This window comes from Aristolochia californica, unplaced genomic scaffold, assembly GCF_029961685.1.
Source record: "Aristolochia californica isolate CCGP_79_NKW_82.1479 unplaced genomic scaffold, dmAriCali1.0.hap1 SCAF_9, whole genome shotgun sequence".
Lineage (NCBI taxonomy): Eukaryota > Viridiplantae > Streptophyta > Magnoliopsida > Piperales > Aristolochiaceae > Aristolochia > Aristolochia californica.
The window spans coordinates 2,816,586-2,835,621 of NW_027182290.1; the positions used below are offsets into that span (position 1 = coordinate 2,816,586).

Genomic DNA, 19,036 nt, shown 5'->3' on the forward strand with positions numbered 1-19,036 from the left:
TAATAAGAAGACCTTAACACGTGTCACATCATCAGATGTTCACCAAAAGTCTACTTTGTCGTGTGATTTTGACTGAGGAGGCAGACACGTCCTCGTAAATAATTGGCGCTGAGTATGGCAAAATGGTAACTTCGCGAGGGAGCTACCCGTTTTCTTCTTCGAAAGGTACAAGACCGAGAGGAGGCGCGACCGTTTTCTCTCTTTAAAAGTCTTCTCTCTCAACCGGCGTTCAGTATGCAAATGCAACCAAGGATTAGTAAAGAAAAAGAAACACCAGTCGTTCCAGATCGAGGAAACAGAGGACGAGGGCCGAGGGCGTCTTCTTTTGGCGTACAATTCAAGGCTTCGCCCGACCGGACAGTGCTTCTCTTCTTTCTCGATACCCACGCGCTTTCGCCTCGTTTCTTCACTTTTACTGCTTTTGTTTTCACCTTGTCTCTCTGCAACTTACTAGCGCAGGTACGCTCTCGCTTCTCCTGTGGTGGTGTTTGCCGTTAACTTGTCGAGTTTGGCTCTGGATGATGGCGGTTTTCCTGGTTTGGTGTTAATTGTTGTTTCTCTGCGTAGGTGCTGCTTAGGTGCAGTACGGGAGCTTTGGGATTAATTTCGGGTTTTAGTTCATATAGGGTTTTGGGATGTGGGGTTGTTGATGATAATGATCCCACAAGTTGAATTTGAATGTGGATAAGATGTTATCTTATATCTGATTTTCTGTGATAAGTGTAACTGTGTGGCAATATCTGTATGGTGTGAGGCCTATAAAGGGTCATTGTGCACTGATCCGGTTCATATAATCGAATTGTTTCTTCGGTTCTCAGGCGTGTCCTAGAATCGTGTCGCTTGATCTGTTTTGAGCGGATAGTGACTGAGTTTTGACTGTGGGAGTGTTTGTAGAATGAAGAGTTTTGGTGTTCTGGTAGTTGGAAATTCTCCTTTTTATCTTTTTATGTTTTATTTTTGTTGCGTGGATTTTTTTTTTTTTTGTATTTATTTTTATAAAAGTTTTCTCATTTATGTGTGTTTTTTACTTTGTCGTAGCCTCTGCTTACAACGCTGTTCTTTGCTTTAGGCTTTTCAGATTCTGGAGGCGCTAGACAAGATGTGGTGTCTATATCTGTTTGGAGTTCTTGGTGCATTGCCAGATTTTAGTGTTAAATTGGCTTTGCGTCAGTTTTCTTCAGTTTCGTAAGGAAAGGGGTTCGTATGGTTCCGAGATCAGGGACTTCTTTTTTGCTTTTTCTTTGTAGATCTCCAGGTCGTTGGGAATTAGTTAAGTTTTAGGTTGTGATTCAACCTTCCGAATGAGAGATCGTTTCAACGTGAACTAGTATAAAGAACACAAGATAAAGAAGGTGTTCAAACGCAATAAAAGTTTGTCCGTCACTATTAATTTGTTGTGTTTCATAGACATCACTTTGTTATTTATTCAATTTTTTGACCTTCTTTTACTTTCTGATGTATGGTGTATACAGAGTAATTTATTTGATTTGTTGGCTCTTTATTGGGCTTCCTAGTGATTTTTTTTTTCCTTGACTGTTTCTTATGCCAATTTGTGCTATCATTTTTATCTATAGTTGGATCCATTGTGTCTTTCCCAAAAGTATGATCTTTTTCATCAGCCAGAACTTTTAACTAAAGCTTTTGTTTGTGCGATGCTACAGAGGTATTCAAGCAAATATCTTGGAGCTTGAAAAAATTATAGAAGACATGCCTTAGCTCGTTGAATAGGGTTTAGCAGTTGCAGAAAAAAAGTTACTGGGTTGGGGTTGAGTAAGAGAGTAATTCTGAGTTTGGATATTGCAATATACTTTGGTTGAAGTAGAGGTGTTTGCTTTCCACACATGTATCTTGAATCCTCAGCTCTTAATATGGTTCATATTCTCAGATATGAGCATCAAGAATTGGTTGATTCCATTAACTTTAAAGAAGTTCTCAGATGTTTAGAGAAATGCTACCTTCCTGAAGGTTAATATGGTCCAGCTTCTTTAACTCTTCACTTGCTTGAGGTTTGTGAAGTCCTGGGTAAGTTAAAAATGAAGAAGTGGTCTGGAGGTGTTCTAATCTCTTCCCTTTTCTTTCTGCTCGTTCTGAGGTATGGGATAATGGATTATCCCCTGGGACAAAAGTCACTTTTGAGTACCTTCTACCCAAATATAACTGAGAGACATAACTGGCAGCAAAATGGTGTTTCTTCTCCAGTCCAGAATCCAGAAAATGCCTCTGAAGTAGTTTCTGCCGATACCTTGATCTCTAGCCTCTTTTCCCAGAGAAATATTTCTAATGAAGAGCTGCAATCTTTAAAAACATGGAACCGTTTGACACATTTAGTCAGTCATGCAGAGGTTTTACCTCATGCCATAGAGGCTATAAGAGAAGCTGGAGCTGCATGGGAAAGCCTTATGAGTTCAGTCTTTGCAAATGGAACTCTCAACGAGAAAGCCAAGGGGAAGCAATGTCCATATTCTCTACGTGAGATGAACACTTCAAGACTTGACAGCAGTGAATATAGGTTAAAGATTCCTTGTGGCCTGGTCCAGGGTTCATCCATTACTGTAATTGGCACTCCAGTTGGTCTTCTTGGTAATTTTCGGATTGATTTAACTGGAATTCCGCTGCCAGGGGAGCCTGATCCCCCCATTATTTTGCACTATAATGTTCGGCTGCATGGTGACAAACTTACAGAGGCCCCAGTGGTAGTTCAAAATACCTGGACAATATCTCAGGATTGGGGTTCAGAGGAAAGGTGTCCTTCTCCTGCACCTGAGAGTAATGGGAAAGGTATATATTTTTGTTCTTTGATTTTTTATGGATAACTTAGCCTAATTCAAACTCTCTCATGCTACTGCTGTTGTAGAACTCTTAAAGCTATAAACTTTTTTACAAGCACTGACACTGGCTTCTAGCATTTTCAGCACAGGGTGATTAGACATGTCTTAGTTATTTTTCTATACTATGTTTAACTCTAGAAAGTAGAAACAGGCAGCTCAGAACAGATGAGATTCTTCTGAAATTCTTATTTTTTGTTTCAATAGTTTGAACACTTCTTTTTTCGTTCAGTGATATTACAAACTCTCTATAAAGAAGGGCTATTTTCTTATAGCAAATCCTTCTCATATTTCGATTGTGATCTTTGTCAACTATCTCTTGGTTTCTGTATGTATGAAAGTGGAATCTGATCTTCTTTCATGAAAGCCTGAATAAATTTGTGCTACTGATTAGTCTTCTATAAGCTAATTATTGTTTTCCTCTATCTATATTTTATCAATGTGATGATATCCTAAATTTTTTCAGTTGTTTAGTTATTATATGTGCACAAACAAAAAGTTGTTTATATGTTTAGTTGTTCAAAAAAATGATTGTCCTGTTCCTTTTTTTCTTTTTCTTTTTGGTTGAATGAAACCATGTTTGCTTAATATCTGTTATGTGGATGAAATAATTGTATTTATCCTTATTTTCACTCCTTTTAGTTATCTGTGTTTTCAGTTGATGAATTGGACCAGTGCAACCCAATAGTTGGTAAAGATGATAAGCCCCTGTTTTCTTCCAACAAATATTCCAATGGTACTAGGATGCCTCCAGTGGCAAAGGAAAGTGCAAGGCAACGTAGATATTTTCCTTTCAAACAAGGGTATCTGTCTGTTGCCACTCTTCGGGTGGGAGTGGAGGGTATCCAGATGACAGTTGATGGAAAGCACATAACCTCCTTTGCTTACCGTGAGGTAATAGTTAATTCAAATGCCCTGTAAAGTTGCAGGTTAAGCAAAAAGACAGTTTTTAATGATATGAGATGGTATAGGACTCATTGTTAGTTTTCTCTCTTGCCTTCCCTCCCCCAACCACCAAATGCTTGGTTTAGTTGAACTCATTTTATTCTCAATGCTGGTTTTTCCAGAGTCTGGAACCATGGCTTGTTAGTGAAGTAAGGATTTCTGGGGAATTCAAGCTGATATCTGTCCTAGCTGGTGGCTTACCTACATCAGAGGATTTAGAGCATGTTGTTGATCTGGAGGAGCTTAAATCAGCTCCTCTACCGGCTCACAAGCCACTGGATCTTTTTATTGGTGTATTTTCAACAGCTAATAATTTCAAGCGTCGAATGGCTGTTAGGAGAACATGGATGCAGTATGATGCTGTCCGATCTGGAGCTGTTGCAGTTCGTTTTTTTGTTGGTCTGGTAAGAATGGTTGTTTTCAAAGGTGTTTTTTGTTTTGATACTGTCCTTTTTTTTTGTTGAAGGTCATTTTTGTTGCCCTTAGAGAGTGTTTCTTGATGAATTCTCATTGTCTTCAAGAATTTTTTTTTCTATCACTATTGATGTTGGTGGTCTGGTGTTATTATTGGAGGATGAAAGTTTGTCTATCTGAGAAATTACTCCTTATATAAAGATTATCGTAAATGGAATCTCAGTAGGCAAATTGAACTTCTCCATTATGATCATCAGTGCTTTCTTAGTGCTGTTACCATTGGTAACCTATAGAAGTTGCTGACTCTTATTGGGCTTAGTTAATGGTGGCTACATGAGCTGATAAGTAGGATCAGTAAAGTTATGGATCTAGCAGCATAATATCTTTAGTGAATCTATAGGTGGAATTGTTGGTTAGCCATATGCTTGTGGACAATCAGATAAGCATATCTGGAATGTAGCATGTCTCCATGAAAGCCTTAATTTGAGATGTTTAAACTCATAATTGTATGTCAAACTAGCTATAGTCATTTGGTTCTCAAGCTGGAAATTTTCATGTTCTCTTGGCAGCACAAGAATGACATGGTCAATGAAGAACTTTGGAAAGAGGCACGCACTTATGGAGATATTCAGTTGATGCCATTTGTTGACTACTACTATCTCATCACTTGGAAGACTATTGCTATTTGTATTTATGGGGTAAATTTGCTCTCTTTTTTGGAGAACTAGATGCGTGGTTGGGTTGTCCATATTCACTTTCATCTAATGGAAGCATGTTCCTTGACAGACGCGGGTAGTTTCGGCTAAGTATGTGATGAAAACAGATGATGATGCATTTATTCGTGTAGATGAGATTCTTGCTTCTTTGAGTAGCAAAAATGTGACAAGTGGTCTACTTTATGGGCTTATAAACTCAGACTCACAACCCCATCGGAATCCTGATAGCAAATGGTACATTAGCCCAGAGGTAGATTCATGAAAAATTCCCTCATTTCATCTTTTTTTTGTCAATTATGTTTACCAGGTTGTGTAATCTCTAATCTGCTCTTCTGGACCATAACTCCCTTCCATGTCTGTTTACAAAGGAATGGCCTGAGAACACTTATCCCCCTTGGGCACATGGACCTGGTTATGTGGTGTCACGGGACATTGCAAAGGCGGTCTACAAGCAGCACAAAAAGGGACTCTTAAAGGTATGTATTGTTCATTATCTTTCTTTTCACAATGTGATTTTGCTACTTAGTGGTTGTGAGTACTATGGGTCATTTTTTATTTTTTTTTATTTTGCAAATGCCAGATGTTCAAGCTGGAGGATGTGGCAATGGGCATATGGATAGCAGAGATGAAGAAGAATGGATTGGATGTGAAGTATGTTAAGGAGGAGAGGGTCTACAATGAAGGATGCAGAGATGGTTATGTTGTGGCTCACTATCAAGGGCCCAGGGAGATGCTCTGCTTGTGGGATAAGATAAGGGAAGGTCAAGTTGCCAAATGTTGTGGATATAAATGATCAGAGACGGAGACTAAAACAGTAAGGAGATTATATTAAACTAGCTCCCATTGTTTAGGGATGAGTAGGGAACATTTGCATGCTTCAGTGATGGTGGGCACAAAAAAGAGTTTTTACTGACAGTGCTATGAGAAGAAGATTGTTGCTTATCAGGGTAGAGAAATGACAAAAAAAATACAAGGGTTGAGGAGAGGAAGGAGCTTTTATATTAAATCAGCACTAGGAGGTTTTTGCATGCTCCACTGACAGTGATTTTACTAACATATTTTTAGGATAAGAATGCATTTTGCTTATCAGGCAGAGACATTGCGTATGTATACTAACCATGGTATTTGTGATAAAATAGGTTGATGTTAATCGTAGGTTAATATGTCCTACACATGAGAGAGATGTATTATATATTTAGTGAGGCAGATTAGTTGGTTGTAAATCATGATGTACAAAAAATTCAATTTTAGTTTACCATTTGTTCTATGCACCAGTCATCCTTTTTTTTTTTTTTTTTTTTCTCTCTCTTTCTCTCTCTTCCTATCCAGTTATAATGATGCTTGTGATTCGGTAGCACTTACCTGCAGGGCGCAAGAGAAACAAAAGGGCCATTGCTCTTGGCGTTCAACAACAGCACAACAGCCAAAGTTACTCTCAAGACTCGGACAATCACAAGACTATCAAGGTATGGAAGCAGTTTATTGGGCATCACATCATCTAAGACATATCAGCTGATGCCAATAGATTTATTTGGCACTTGCAACACTTACAGGTTGCAGGTACCTCTGAACACAACAGAAACAGGCAAAACCAAATAATAGAATGCAGAGAACAGAAGAAACAGCACTTGATTCTTCTCTTCAGAAACAAAAGAGAAGAATCTTATTTTCCCAGTTACCTTCTCCAGGAACCAGACGAAAAGGAAAATCCAAACTTTTCAGTCTGGCAAGAAATTCCTTCTCTTGGGATGAAATGGCTACCACCATCACCAGGACCAGAAACAGAGATCTCTTACGGACACCCATTCTCTTTGGCCTTGGAAACTCAGTCTGGGAATTGCCTGGCATCAGATATAGGGGTAACAACACATGGTTCCTGCATTTAATGGATTTGCTGAAAACCCTGTCAAATGTGGACACTGGAGGGGGAAAAAGGACAGAAAAAAGAAAAAAATATAATCATACGCTCCAACGGCTAATCTATGCCGGGTGCAATTACAGGGTCTCAGTATCGGTCTTCATGTAACCATGCACCCGATACCGTATCGTGTAGTGGGGAAGACGAGAAACAGACCACCGCAAATGACGCCCACCATTAATGGGAAACTCTCCATAACCTCGTCCATCTCCTTTACATGCTCGGGGAAGAGACAATTGGTCACCCGGAGGCCGGAGAAGGCAATGGCGACGAAGACCAGAACGTGGTGTGAACGAAATCCACGAACCTCATTCTGAACCTCTCGTCTTTGGGGACTTCAATGCCGGGCCCCCGTCTTGTAGAAGGACAGCCCGCTCGGTGTCACGAACCCGTAGTAGACCTTCCCGTCTGGCGCGCGGAACTGTCCGTGAAGTGGAAGAAAAAGCAGGACAGGGCGCAAAGACCCGTGAGGATGTGGATCATCATGGTTTTGATGGGAAGCCTGTCGGTTTGCTCCATTTTCCCGTTGAACGAAGCGGATCAACCGGAAAACAGAGACGCGTCTATGGAGTCGACCGGAAAGAATCTGTGATTGCCGTGAGAATTTATAGATAGAGGCCTTGGGTAGGTCCTGGTGCGAATTGAATATTTGAAAGAGCGGCGGTTCGTAACCCCTACCACCCCTGCCAAGTGACTAACATTTTCCTCGATAGTCACTCTCTTTTGAAATGAATCACTGGTTAGAACTTTTTCTTGTAAAACATAAAACCGTAATCTAGTGCAGCATATATTTGATAAGCAGAGAACTCGCTAATAAGAAGTTCAGAAATCCACCATGCTGCAGAAAATTTACTATTTCATGGACTGCGATTCAGACATCCATCCAAAGTTATAGCAGTTGAGCTTCTTGAAGTATACAAAAGCCACAGGGATCAGCCTACTCATTACGGGAACAACGAAAACGAATTAGCTCCACCCATCAAACCATGGCTACCGGGGCAAGAATCCATGCTTCGCAATTGCAGTCTCAAATGCTAGCATCCTTTCTCCTCTAGAGAACCCATTCCGATCATAAGAAGAAATCTCGTTAATATTGAGTTCGACACATGCTTTAACAAGTTCTTCACCAACCATTTGAGCAGCTGTCTACAACCGACACCAGAAACTTGGAAATTAGTTGAAGGCCTCCGCATGGAAAAGTTTGAGCTTGAACATGAGAAGTTCTATTTACCACAGTGGTGCAGGAAGGACTGTCACGAATGGATTTCTGCAGCGTGCTGGCATAAAATAAACACTTTTTGTTGTGGTCGTCCACTAACATGGCATACAACTGCTTGGTTGAACAGAAAACAGAGAGCCTCGGTCTAGCAGCAGAGCCATTGAACTTGTGGGAACAGAGAAGGCACATCGAATATGATCATTAGAGAAGATGTAGAGAAAATGAAAAAAAAAAAAAGTTCTATAAAGATTTCAGCAAGGCAGAAGAGTCGAAACCATCTGAGGAATACCTTCTTTTGCAATCTCCGGTTTCTAACTTTTGCACTTTCCTTGCGAGAATTTGCTCTGGCTTCAATTAGGAGAGGCCTGGCAAATGAAACTGTAGAAGCTCAAGGTGAGGACTAACAAATCCTGGCTACAAACAGCACATCTCCAAATCCGAACAGCTTATTTTCGTTATCAGTTTATTGGTTACCTCTAGTCGTGACAGGAAGGCAACTAAAGGGGTTCTTTCGGGTTTGGAGGAAGCTCAATGCTGTAAACTGCTGCAGAGGAGTAGAAAGTAGTGCCATTCTGGTACTTGACTTGCTGTGCACCTGAAAACAGATTAGATTACCCAGAGAAAACAATCACAAACAGACGACTACTGGACTAAAATTACCTGTTCCTATGCTTCTCTAAGGGATTTTTCCGAACAGATCATATGCCGCGTTGCCTCGGCAAACAGAAACTCTCTTCGGAAATCAGATAACGTCCACAGTATGTACACTACATACATATGCGTCTATGCCAAAAGAGTCTGATCTTCTTCGAGCCTCCGGGCCAAAAAAAGCCTTGCTTTTTCTTCTGCAGGTTAAGCAAACGAAAGGTAGTGAGTAGTCGCTCAGCTGCTAGCAAGCAGACGATCTAATCTTTTATATATATTTCGCCTCCGAGACAATGGCTCCGTCAATGAATTTACATTAATGCCCTCAACCGGAAGTGTGAGACGATCACCTCTGCATATATCTGAGTTTATGGTGTCACTGCGTGGGATGTGAATTATTCTCAAATTTATCTTCTATTCTGGATTTGGAATTTTCTATTTCGCAATCAGACTCTTGAGACTGAAGAATTAAACGAGTCATAGAGGTGAAGAACCATTTTGACTAACAGGACGTAATCAGAACTATCAATTGTGTAACAACTTACAAATGTCTGTTAATCGTAAAACTATTACAACCAAGAAGAAAAATCAGATGATAGAGTATGTTCCCCAATTCAAATCCTGCATTTTCTTCTTCGTTCTCTCGCAATTTTTGCCTCTCAAGGAAATGGAAGCCGTTCGTGAGTTTTAACCCTATGCCCATCTCGCAATTTTGCTGTTTCTTCTCAGGAATCTGAATCAGAGAGCAATCTTGTCCATTTCTTTTCTCAGCGCATTGGCTCGCACCAGGCTGCCGATGGTGGTGACTGCGAGCTTGAGATCGTCCAGTGGATTCCCGGGCACCACCCTCTTGTACAAATAGCTGTCGAAGGTCATCTTCTGCACGTAGTCGTCGGCGCACATCTCCACGAACGCCTCCTTCGCCGGATTCGACCGGTAGAACACTTTCTGCAGTATGTCGAGCACCTTGTAGGTCGGCCAATACGTCTTGTCCCACTTCTCCAGGTATTTCCTCAGGTCGCTCTCTTCCACCATCCGAGTCCCCTTTTCCGACCCCTCCACGATCGCCTCTGCGCACATCCGCCCGCTCTTTGCCGCGAAGTAGATACCCTCCCCGGAGCACTTCGTCACGTACCCGGCGGCGTCACCCACCAACGCCACCCGCCCGGAGAGCCTTTTCGGTCGGGGGTGCTCCGGTATCGGGTGAGCCTCGACGCGGATGATCTTTCCTCCGGTGATCTTGTCCTTGGCGCGCAGCCGCGTCGCCGATTGCAGCTTCTTGATGTCGCCCTTGTGGGTCACTGTGCCGGTTCCTACAGCGACGTGGTCGCATTTCGGGAATACCCAGCCGTAGAAATCCGGGGAGACGTCGTCGCCGACATACATCTCCGCAAGGTTCTCGTAGTATACCATCTTGTTGTCCGGGATCTTGATCCGTTCCTGGAAGGCAATGGCGTACTCGTACTCGCCAGCGGAGATGGACTTTGCGACGCGGGAGTTGGCGCCGTCGGCGCCGATGACCGCGTCCACCTCCAAGGTCTGCCTCCCGCCGGCGCCACCCACCTTCCCGTCGTAGGCGGTGTAGTGGATCGTGTACAGCGCATCTGCCTCTCCCGGCAGATCCATCTTCAAAAACAAGCCGTTAATAACATTTGCGCCGCACGAAGAAGCCCGCTCCCGGAGGTAGGAATCCAGCACCTCACGCCTCACCATTCCAATGTACTCATCCGGCTTCAAAGTCCTTCCAACGTCGACGGCGACATTGGAAGGCGAGATCATCTTCATCTTGGTAACGCGGCGGTCGATAATGTCGAGTGGGAGGTCGAATTCCCCAACCATACAGAGAGGGATGGCACCTCCACAAGGCTTGCAATTATCCAGCTTGCGCTCGATGAGGTACGTCTCAATGCCATTCTTCGCGAGGGTCTCTGCAGCAGCGCCGCCCGCGGGGCCACCTCCAATGACGGCGACGCGGAGGTTGCGGCCGGAGAGCTTGGGGCTGGTCTTGGCGGCAGAGACGTGGAGCCGCCGTGGAGAGGACGAAGAAGGGATTTTTACGATTGTGAGAGCTAGAGTACTCTGGGGATTCTCCAGTGAGTTCTTCCGGAGGCCAGTGAAAGATTGAAATGCGGCGGCGACGGAGGAAGCCATTTTTTCCTGGGTAAGTGGGCTTTCTGTTCTCCGACAATGGAAGTGCTCGGAATGTTTATAATCATGTCTGGATGTGGTGATGAGGATATTCAAAACCTGTCGGATCACTTCAGATGGACGGTCGTGAATACTCGTGGATAATGCATGAGATTTTCTCTACGCTTTCGGATAAATAATGCCAGAGAAACATTTACTCGTGAGAAGCACAAAAGAAGCAGGCTAAAGGGTAAATATTAGTATGGCCCTCTTTTATTTTATTAATTAACATTATTTATTTACCAATCTATCAAATCATATAATAGGTAATCGAGTAAATAAATAAAATAAATATTATTACTTGAAATTTATAACATTATAATACAAGCAAAATATTTTAATAATAACACACTAATATATTATAATAAATATAAAATAATAAAAACTATAAAAATCATTTAATTAAAATCACAAATATAATTAATAAATATTTTTTTGCTTATTTAATTTAATAAATAATAAATGAAAATCATATAATTAAGACTCTTTGCTCCCTTGTCAATAAGGTTCTGGTTCTCATTGGGCTCTCAAATGGTGGAGTTGTTATTCTACCATTCCCATGTGTGTTTCGTGTGTAGTCCGTTTTGAGGCTGAGAATGGGGCACGAGGAGAGATGAAGGATGTGGCTGTGAATGCTTCATGCATAATTAAGAATTAAGATCGTAATAAATCTTTATTATAATTAAAATAAATTAACTTTATTTATCTTAAACAAAATGACATGTCGGAAAGAGAAAAGAAAAAGATTTTAAATTTATTTAATTGAGAAAAAGGAATTTTACTTAATCTTGACTTTCTCCTGTTCTATCTTTGAATCGTCTGTGCTGTTGTTTAAATCATAGGTTTGAATCTGTGTAATGGTTGGTTCATCCAACTCTCACTGCTCTTCCATTCTTCTCCCTTCCATCTTGCCGTACCCTGCAATGCCTATCTCTAACCAACGCGTCTCCCGTTTTCGTAACCTCTAGCCTCGTCAAGGTTCCCATTTCGTCCCACTATTTATTCCTATGGAGTTCTAATTTCATACAAGTCTTCTTCTATTAAAGGAATCACCAGAGCTTTCTGGGATGGAGTGCTCGTTTCGAACGATGGTTACTGTGACTGTGATCTTGGTGTTGGTTTTGGGATTCGGTACGGAGATGGGTTCCTGTAAAGTGGTGCAGTTCATCTTCGGTGACTCTCTATCTGATGTCGGGAACAACAAGTACCTCCCTCGAAGCTTGGCTCAGGCGTCCCTGCCGTGGTATGGGATTGATTATGGGGATGGTCTGCCCAACGGGAGGTTCACCAATGGCCGCACTGTTGCTGATTTGATAGGTAACTCTGCCTCTCTCTCTATTTCAGACACTCTTACAAACAGCTTGCCTGAATCTCTCCTGAACTGTGTCAGAGCTCTCATGTTTCAACTGCAGGCGACCAGATGGGTCTCCCGAGGCCGCCGGCGTTCCTGAACCCGGATGTGGATGAGAAGGTGGTTCTCGAAAATGGATTGAATTATGCTTCGGGAGGGGGTGGCATCTTGAATGAGACGGGGCAATGGTTTGTAAGTTGGATCTTCTGTACCTTTTCTTCTTCATACTGTGATGAGATTAGAATGGTTGCGATAGTGAAGTGGTTAATGAGTTTACAGCGATCTCATGGCAGATTCAAAAGTTCTCACTGTACAAGCAGATTGAGCTGTTTCAAGGAACACAAGAACTGATTACAAAGAAGATAGGCACTCAGGCTGCAAATAAGTTATTTGCAGAGGCTCATTATGTGGTTGCATTGGGGAGCAATGACTTCATCAACAACTATCTACAGCCAGTTTACGCTGATTCATGGAAATACACTTCCACAAGCTTCATCAACTATCTTATGTCCACATTGCAGGACCAATTAAAGGTATCCGTGTCTCACCCTCTTTATGTCTTCTACACATCAAAGTATAGTTACCTGAGGTCTGAGCCCTTGCAAAATCCAAATCCTATCACCTGAGTTGGGTCACTTCAATGTCTAAGTTCGTCCCTAAATGGTTGAACTTAAACAAAGTATAGGATTGGTTCACTCCAGAATCTGTGGAAAATTTTTAATATTCCATCCCAAACAGACCCTCCTTTTATGATAAGAGGGTGCAAATTTAAAAGAAAAAAACTGTTCAATTAATGCAGTTAAAGTTGAGCCCATTTAAAAAAGAATTAGTCGAAGTTAAAAGAGTTATTCAAAACACACAAGATCTTCTTAATCTGGATCTACGTGAGTCTTCTTTGTGAATAACAACAATAAACAATAACAGTGTCTGTGAATCCTTTAGTCCCGTGTAGCTGTTTTACAAATTGGGTGCTCGGCAGCTGGTATTCTTTGGGCTGGGACCAATGGGTTGCATCCCACTGCAGAGAGTCCTGAGCTCCTCTGGAGAATGCCAGGAGAAGACAAACCAGTTAGCAATCAGCTTCAACAAAGCTGCTAATAACATCTTGGCCAACTTATCAAGGAGCCTTCCTAATGCAAGCTTCAGGTTTGGAGACGCTTACGATGTTGTGGAAGATGTCATCTACAATCCTCAGAAACATGGTGAGCAGACCCATTTCTTATTGTTCTCCTTAAATCTTGATGTCGTTAATGGGTTTGAATTTTAAAAGCTTCGTTTTTGTTTTTCTGGGTGTTGGGTGATTCCAGGTTTCAACAACTCAGACAGCCCCTGCTGCTCCTTCGGGGAGAATATCCGGCCTGCACTCACTTGTGTTCCTGCTTCAGTGCTTTGCCAAGACAGAAGCAAGTATGTGTTCTGGGACGAGTTCCATCCCAGTGACAGAGCCAATGAAATAATAGCGAATGAGATTATCTCAAAGCTTGGGTTCTTGCGGCCGAATGCAACAGACGTGCCTGCGGCAGCCCCTGCACCCTCTCCAGCGTTTGGTCAGACGATCAAACAGTAACTTCTGTAATAAAAAAAAAATCACTGAAGATTTGTCAACAGAATTTTCCCATAGTTTTGCAGAAAATAATGTTAGTTTGACTGTAATAAGTTTGTCATAAATTCCAGATTGAATGAAAACAAACGATGATAATCGTGAAGCAGGAACTCTGTAGCGATTTTGATTATTCCGGTTCAATCTTCAATCTTACAAAAGAAGAAAGAACAGGAGTACTGAAATGCGAATTTAATAGTACTTCAACCAACAGAATCCACTGGAGATTGCATTTGGCCAACAGACGACTTGGGGTTGGGTGATCTAACTTCTAAGGCATATTCAAGTAGAAATTAAGTTTGCCCAAATTGCTGGTATTGTCTATAGAAACATGGAGTTCCCATTGAGAAGAACTGTTTCAGGACTCCGTTAATCCATAAACAGTTGGTACTACTACTGACTCTTACTCAACTGCAATGATTGAAGAAAACCAAAATAATTAACTGAATAACTTATTTGAACCACACCCATGAACATTTTGATGTTCAACCTCTTGTATTTAAGGAAACATATAAAAGATATGATTTTTCATGACCTTGATATATTTTCAATGGAGTTTTAGTACAGGTTTCTCAGTGGTTTGGAAACTTCTTCACAACATTTCCTGGTTAAAACATAAAAAACTTAGTAGTCATCTCCTTGATGGCTGGCAAAGTCTTTTCCAGGACTGGTAAATTAAAGCTTGGATGAGTTGGTAAAAGTTTCAAGACATATAATATATCTCAATCTATTCTAAGGAACTTTTACTTCCTAGGGGTTCAAGTCAGTCAACCCATTTAGCTCAAATTTTGTTTTCAAGCGCAGGAAAAAGTTTTTGTGTGATTTCTGAAAGGTAATTTCTAAGACCTTTGAAAAGAAACGCAAAATATACTAATTAAATCTTACTTCTCTTTCCTTGCTACTTCACTTGATCATTGTACTCTGGATTTAGTGTAAAAATTTAGAGAATCTAAGACTATTCAACTGTCGTGGAACTTCTTCTTGTGAGCTTGTGGAAGGAGGTCATGGTGGCTTGAGATGAATGCGCTTGTATCCTGTTGGTTCATCGTTGATTCTGCTCACATCCCTGAAGAGTTTCAGAAATGGTGTCGATTGAGCTACTTCATTCATCCACTTCTACTGATCTTTTGCTAGAATCTCCTGTGGGTTGCTTCACTGACTGCTTAGTGTTTTACCCCTTGAGAAGGATTTTTGAAGGGGTCATATGGGTCTTCATGCTTGTGAAGGGTCGCCTAACTTGTTTGTTTTCAATCAGTGAATCCGTTGGTTTAGAAGCTGCTGAAGAGGATGTCTGGTACGAAGCTTACCAAGTTCAGGAGGAACTTCTTATCAGTATTGTACATTTTCGTGGTTTCAGAGTTTTTTCAATCAAAGAGGGTGTAGTGGAGGTACCAGAGGAGATAAATGATGTTGTGGTGGAAGGAGACAGTCGGGAAGAACAAGAATTTCTTGTGGTTATCTATGAAATACCCAAAAGAGAATGAAGGGAATGATGAAGAAGCAGCAGCAATAGAAGAAGAAGAAGAAAGAAGAAATCGATGGATTTTACAAAAGTACACAGAAAGAATGAAATGGTTTGATCTCCTCAATCAAGAAGGAACAAGTGGAATGAGTATTTTGTGTTATCACACACACACACACATATATATATAATAGCTTAAGTAAGGAGGGGCATTATTATAATTTACCGAGGTTTATTTCTTACGAGAGTATATGAGAGAAAGGGAGAAATCGGGAAAGGATAGCTCTCGAAAATCTCTGTGTAATATGAATTATGGGGAAATATTTTGACATGGTATCAGAGCTTGGTTCGTAGGTTTGATTTTTTTTCTCAGAGCTTGTTCGACGCCATCTGAGTTACGTTTGGTGATCATCGGCGAGTATTCCTGTGACATTTTCAGTGCTATCAGAGGTGGGTTATCTTTCCCCTCTTTCTTAGTTCGTCGGTTCTCGATTCGTCCTCTGTAATGAATTTTGGAGGTTTCTGTGTACATTCTTGGTCGCTGGATTTCCGTTTGTGTAGGTTCCAAATAGTCACTGGATTTCGTTCCCTTGGGGTTCCGTAAGAGGAAAACGAGGAGTTCGTGTATTTCCTGTGAGGTTTGGCGAGCTCATCAAGGTTGCTTGTTCAATAAGCGAGTTCAGCGAGTTTTTTTCCTTCTTCGAAGCTCCAGTGGGTCTTCGTTAGTTTTTCTTTCAGATAATTAGAGGTCAGACACAGTACAAAAAGGTCAGTTTATTATTACTGAACCAGTTCTAGTGTGGAGAAAGGGGGCGTGTAGCTTGTGCATGAGAATAGAAGCGTTGGAGACTGTGGTTAAACATTTTTTTTTTCACCGAAAATCAGCTCTTTAGATTCGTTCCTGGTAGCATTTGGAAATGCGGGTGTCCAAGACAAAGCATTGAAGGTCTTCTGGAAGAGGTGTTTTCAAAGTTTCATTTTCTCTTTGTTGTCGGGGGAGACCTATTGCGAAGGTTGGATTTCGTTGGAATTTGTCGTTGCCTTTTGGATTGTATCATCTTGGATTTTATCATGTCATTTGAAAGGTTAGACTCATTCCCTATACGTTTCATGAGTAAAAATTACACTGCCTGGGAATTTCAGTTTCGTTTATTTATTATGGGAAAAAAGTTATGGGGTCATATAGATGGGAGTGATCCCGCACCTCGCGAGGCCGAGGCTTTGTCCAAGTTGAAAGTCAAGGATGCTAGGGTCATGACCAGGATCCTTGGCTCTATCCGAGGCCTTATAAAAATGTCGTTGACATATGGAATTACCTCAACAAGGTTTACCATCAAGACAACACGACTCAGCCTTTTCAATTGGAGTATGAGATGACTAATTTCACATAGGGCAGTCTCCCCATTGATGAATATTTTTCTGGTTTTCAAAATCTTTGGGCTGACTATTCAAACATTGTTTATGCTAATATTCCCGTTGCCTCTCTCTTTGTTGTTCAAGCAGTGCATGAAACAAGCAAGAAAGATAAATTCTTGATGAAGATCTGTTTCGATTTTGAAGTTGCCCATTCTAATATGATGAATCGTCATCCTGTACCATCTTATGCATGTTTCAGTGAACTTCTTCGTGAAGAGTAACATCTCGTAACTTAAGCTGACATGGAACATTGGGCTAATGTTAGTGCCCCTGTTACTATGGCTTATGCAACACAAGGGAGGAATAAGGGTCGAGAAGAAATCTACATGAAACTTCCCTCTGGTATGACTACTTCTCCTTATGATATTTGTAAGCTATGACGTTCTCTATATGAACTCAAGCAAGCTCCCCGGGCTTGGTTTGAGAAGTTTCACAGTACGCTTCTTACCTTTAGGTTTACACAAAGTCTGTATGATTCTTATCTTTTCTTCCACAAGTCTGCATCGGGTATAGTCATTCTCTTGGTTTATGTGGATGATATTATCATTACTGGCATTGACTGTGGTTTGATTACTAAGGTTCAACAACTGTTGCATACCACTTTCCATATAAAAGATCTTGGCCAACTCACCTACCTCTTAGGACTGGAAGTACATCATCGGGCCAATGGTATTTTCTTAAACCAACATAATTATATTCAGGATATTATTACCTTGGCTGGTTTGGATGACACTTCTTCTGTTGATACTCCTATGGAGGTAAATGTCAAATACAGGAAAAATGAAGGGGATCTTCCAGATGACCCTACTTTCTATCGGCGCCTGGTTGGGAGTCTCATCTACTTGACCACTACTCGCCCCTATATCTTTGTCGTTCATCAGGTCCGTCAATTTATGTTATCTCCTCGACATCTCCATATTGCTGCAGTTCAACGCATCATCCGCTATCTTCAAGGTTCTCCTACTCATGGGTTATTCTTTCCTACAGGCTCATCCCTTCAACTTGTTGCTTATGGTGATGCTGATTGGGTTGGGTGCCCGGATACACGTTGATCTACTATGGGCTAGTATATGTTTTTAGGTGATGCTTTAATTTCTTGGAAATGTAAGAAACAAGATCATGTTTTTAAATCCTCTACTAAGGTTGAGTATCGTGTCATGTCTACTGCTTGTTATGAGATTGTATGACTACGTGGTCTTCTTGCGGAACTTGAGTTTCCTTAGACTACTTCTACCCTTCTTCATGCTGATAACACTAGTGTTATTCAGATTGCCACCAATATCGTTTTCCATGAACGTACCAAGCAGATCGAGGTTGATTGTCATTCTATTTGAGATACCTTGGAGAGTCGGGTGATATATCTTCTTTCGAATCTCCAAGTGGTCGATGTCTTCACCAAAGCAATGACTCAACAACGACATCAATTTTAGGTTGGCAAATTGTTGTTGGTTGACTTACCAGCACCCATTTGAGGGAGGATGTTATATATATATATATATATATATATATATATATATATATAATAGCTTAAGTGGGGAGTGGTATTATTGTAATTTTTTTGGGTTATTTCTTATGAGACTATATGAGAAAAAGGGGGAAATTGGGAAAGGCGAGCTCTCTAAAATCTCTGTGTAATATTGATGTCGCCGTGTAATATGAATTTTGGGGAGATAATTTGACATTTTGAACTAGTTAAATGTAAAATGCTTACACCCATTTCACTAAATTTCATTATGTTTGAGCTTCACAACTAACCATTATTTTTTTTCCCAATAAAATCAATCACAGGTGCAATTTTGAAAGCGCAGTTGGGTCATTCAGATTTACAGGTGGGAGAAGATCTCTCCAATATGCCCACCCTCTACCATCGACAGGCACAAAGAAACCCCATCAGTAGTTTGGAAAGTGATATAGAAATACCTATGTAGGACAAACTTGCCTCAGCTGGGCGGCCTGAGGCCATTGCAAGCTGCAATTCAGTGAGGGCAGCTTTCTACGATGAGGTGGCGAGAAAATTCCAACAATTTCAAGTCTTGTTGGAGACATTCACAAAAGAAGAAGGGATCAAAGGGAAGAAGCACTGGAACTATGTCCATGGCAGATTCCCTCTCAGGAGTCTCTTGCAAGTTCCGGAGGTTTCAGGTATTGAATTCTCTGCTTCATCCATTTTCCATTTTCTAAGCTGATTTCAGCAAACAGTTTTATTTACATTTGGATGAAAAAAGAGTTATTGACATGTATTATAATTTTTGTTATAAACGATTGGGTTTTCTTTTATTAACTGAGATTTGGTTTCTGGAATCTGCAATTGTGAATTTGATTAGAATTTGCCAAGTGC

At 41.1% G+C, this 19,036-nt stretch overlaps 4 protein-coding genes across 9 annotated transcripts; 2 read left to right on the forward strand and 2 right to left on the reverse strand.

Moving 5' to 3' along the window:
• Positions 1-238: 238 nt before the first annotated feature.
• Positions 239-6,160, forward strand: LOC137940476 (beta-1,3-galactosyltransferase GALT1-like). Of its 3 annotated transcripts, XM_068785562.1 has the most exons (9): positions 239-459; positions 1,070-1,197; positions 1,662-2,778; positions 3,484-3,719; positions 3,893-4,174; positions 4,754-4,882; positions 4,971-5,150; positions 5,269-5,376; positions 5,481-6,160. In XM_068785562.1, the coding sequence occupies exons 3-9, from the start codon at positions 2,034-2,036 to the stop codon at positions 5,691-5,693; spliced, it is 1,893 nt and encodes a 630-aa protein (XP_068641663.1). In that variant the 5' UTR covers positions 239-459; positions 1,070-1,197; positions 1,662-2,033; the 3' UTR covers positions 5,694-6,160. The 3 variants fall into 3 exon arrangements, with proteins under 3 accessions (XP_068641663.1, XP_068641664.1, XP_068641665.1); XM_068785563.1 differs by lacking the exon at positions 1,070-1,197; XM_068785564.1 differs by lacking the exons at positions 239-459; positions 1,070-1,197 and having other exon boundaries at positions 1,634-2,778.
• Positions 6,161-7,707: 1,547 nt separating this feature from the next.
• On the reverse strand, positions 7,708-8,828 carry LOC137942196 (uncharacterized). Of its 2 annotated transcripts, none has more exons than XM_068787892.1 (5): positions 8,698-8,828; positions 8,512-8,624; positions 8,327-8,415; positions 8,050-8,202; positions 7,708-7,964 (listed from the first exon to the last, which is right to left on the reverse strand). In XM_068787892.1, exons 2-5 carry the CDS (start codon positions 8,606-8,608, stop codon positions 7,809-7,811), a joined length of 495 nt encoding a protein of 164 aa, XP_068643993.1. In that variant the 5' UTR covers positions 8,609-8,624; positions 8,698-8,828; the 3' UTR covers positions 7,708-7,808. The 2 variants fall into 2 exon arrangements, with proteins under 2 accessions (XP_068643993.1, XP_068643992.1); XM_068787891.1 differs by having other exon boundaries at positions 8,512-8,632; positions 8,698-8,827.
• Positions 8,829-9,154: 326 nt separating this feature from the next.
• LOC137941811 (geranylgeranyl diphosphate reductase, chloroplastic-like) lies at positions 9,155-10,870 on the reverse strand. Its single transcript, XM_068787398.1, has one exon. It carries the CDS (start codon positions 10,831-10,833, stop codon positions 9,421-9,423), a length of 1,413 nt encoding a protein of 470 aa, XP_068643499.1. The 5' UTR covers positions 10,834-10,870; the 3' UTR covers positions 9,155-9,420.
• An 892-nt stretch (positions 10,871-11,762) lies between these two features.
• LOC137941931 (GDSL esterase/lipase At1g74460-like) lies at positions 11,763-13,953 on the forward strand. 3 transcript variants are annotated; one of them, XM_068787545.1, is made up of 5 exons: positions 11,763-12,186; positions 12,282-12,412; positions 12,514-12,753; positions 13,173-13,422; positions 13,528-13,953. In XM_068787545.1, exons 1-5 carry the CDS (start codon positions 11,937-11,939, stop codon positions 13,785-13,787), a joined length of 1,131 nt encoding a protein of 376 aa, XP_068643646.1. In that variant the 5' UTR covers positions 11,763-11,936; the 3' UTR covers positions 13,788-13,953. The 3 variants fall into 3 exon arrangements, with proteins under 3 accessions (XP_068643646.1, XP_068643647.1, XP_068643648.1); XM_068787546.1 differs by having other exon boundaries at positions 13,200-13,422; XM_068787547.1 differs by having other exon boundaries at positions 13,245-13,422.
• Positions 13,954-19,036: the final 5,083 nt, after the last annotated feature.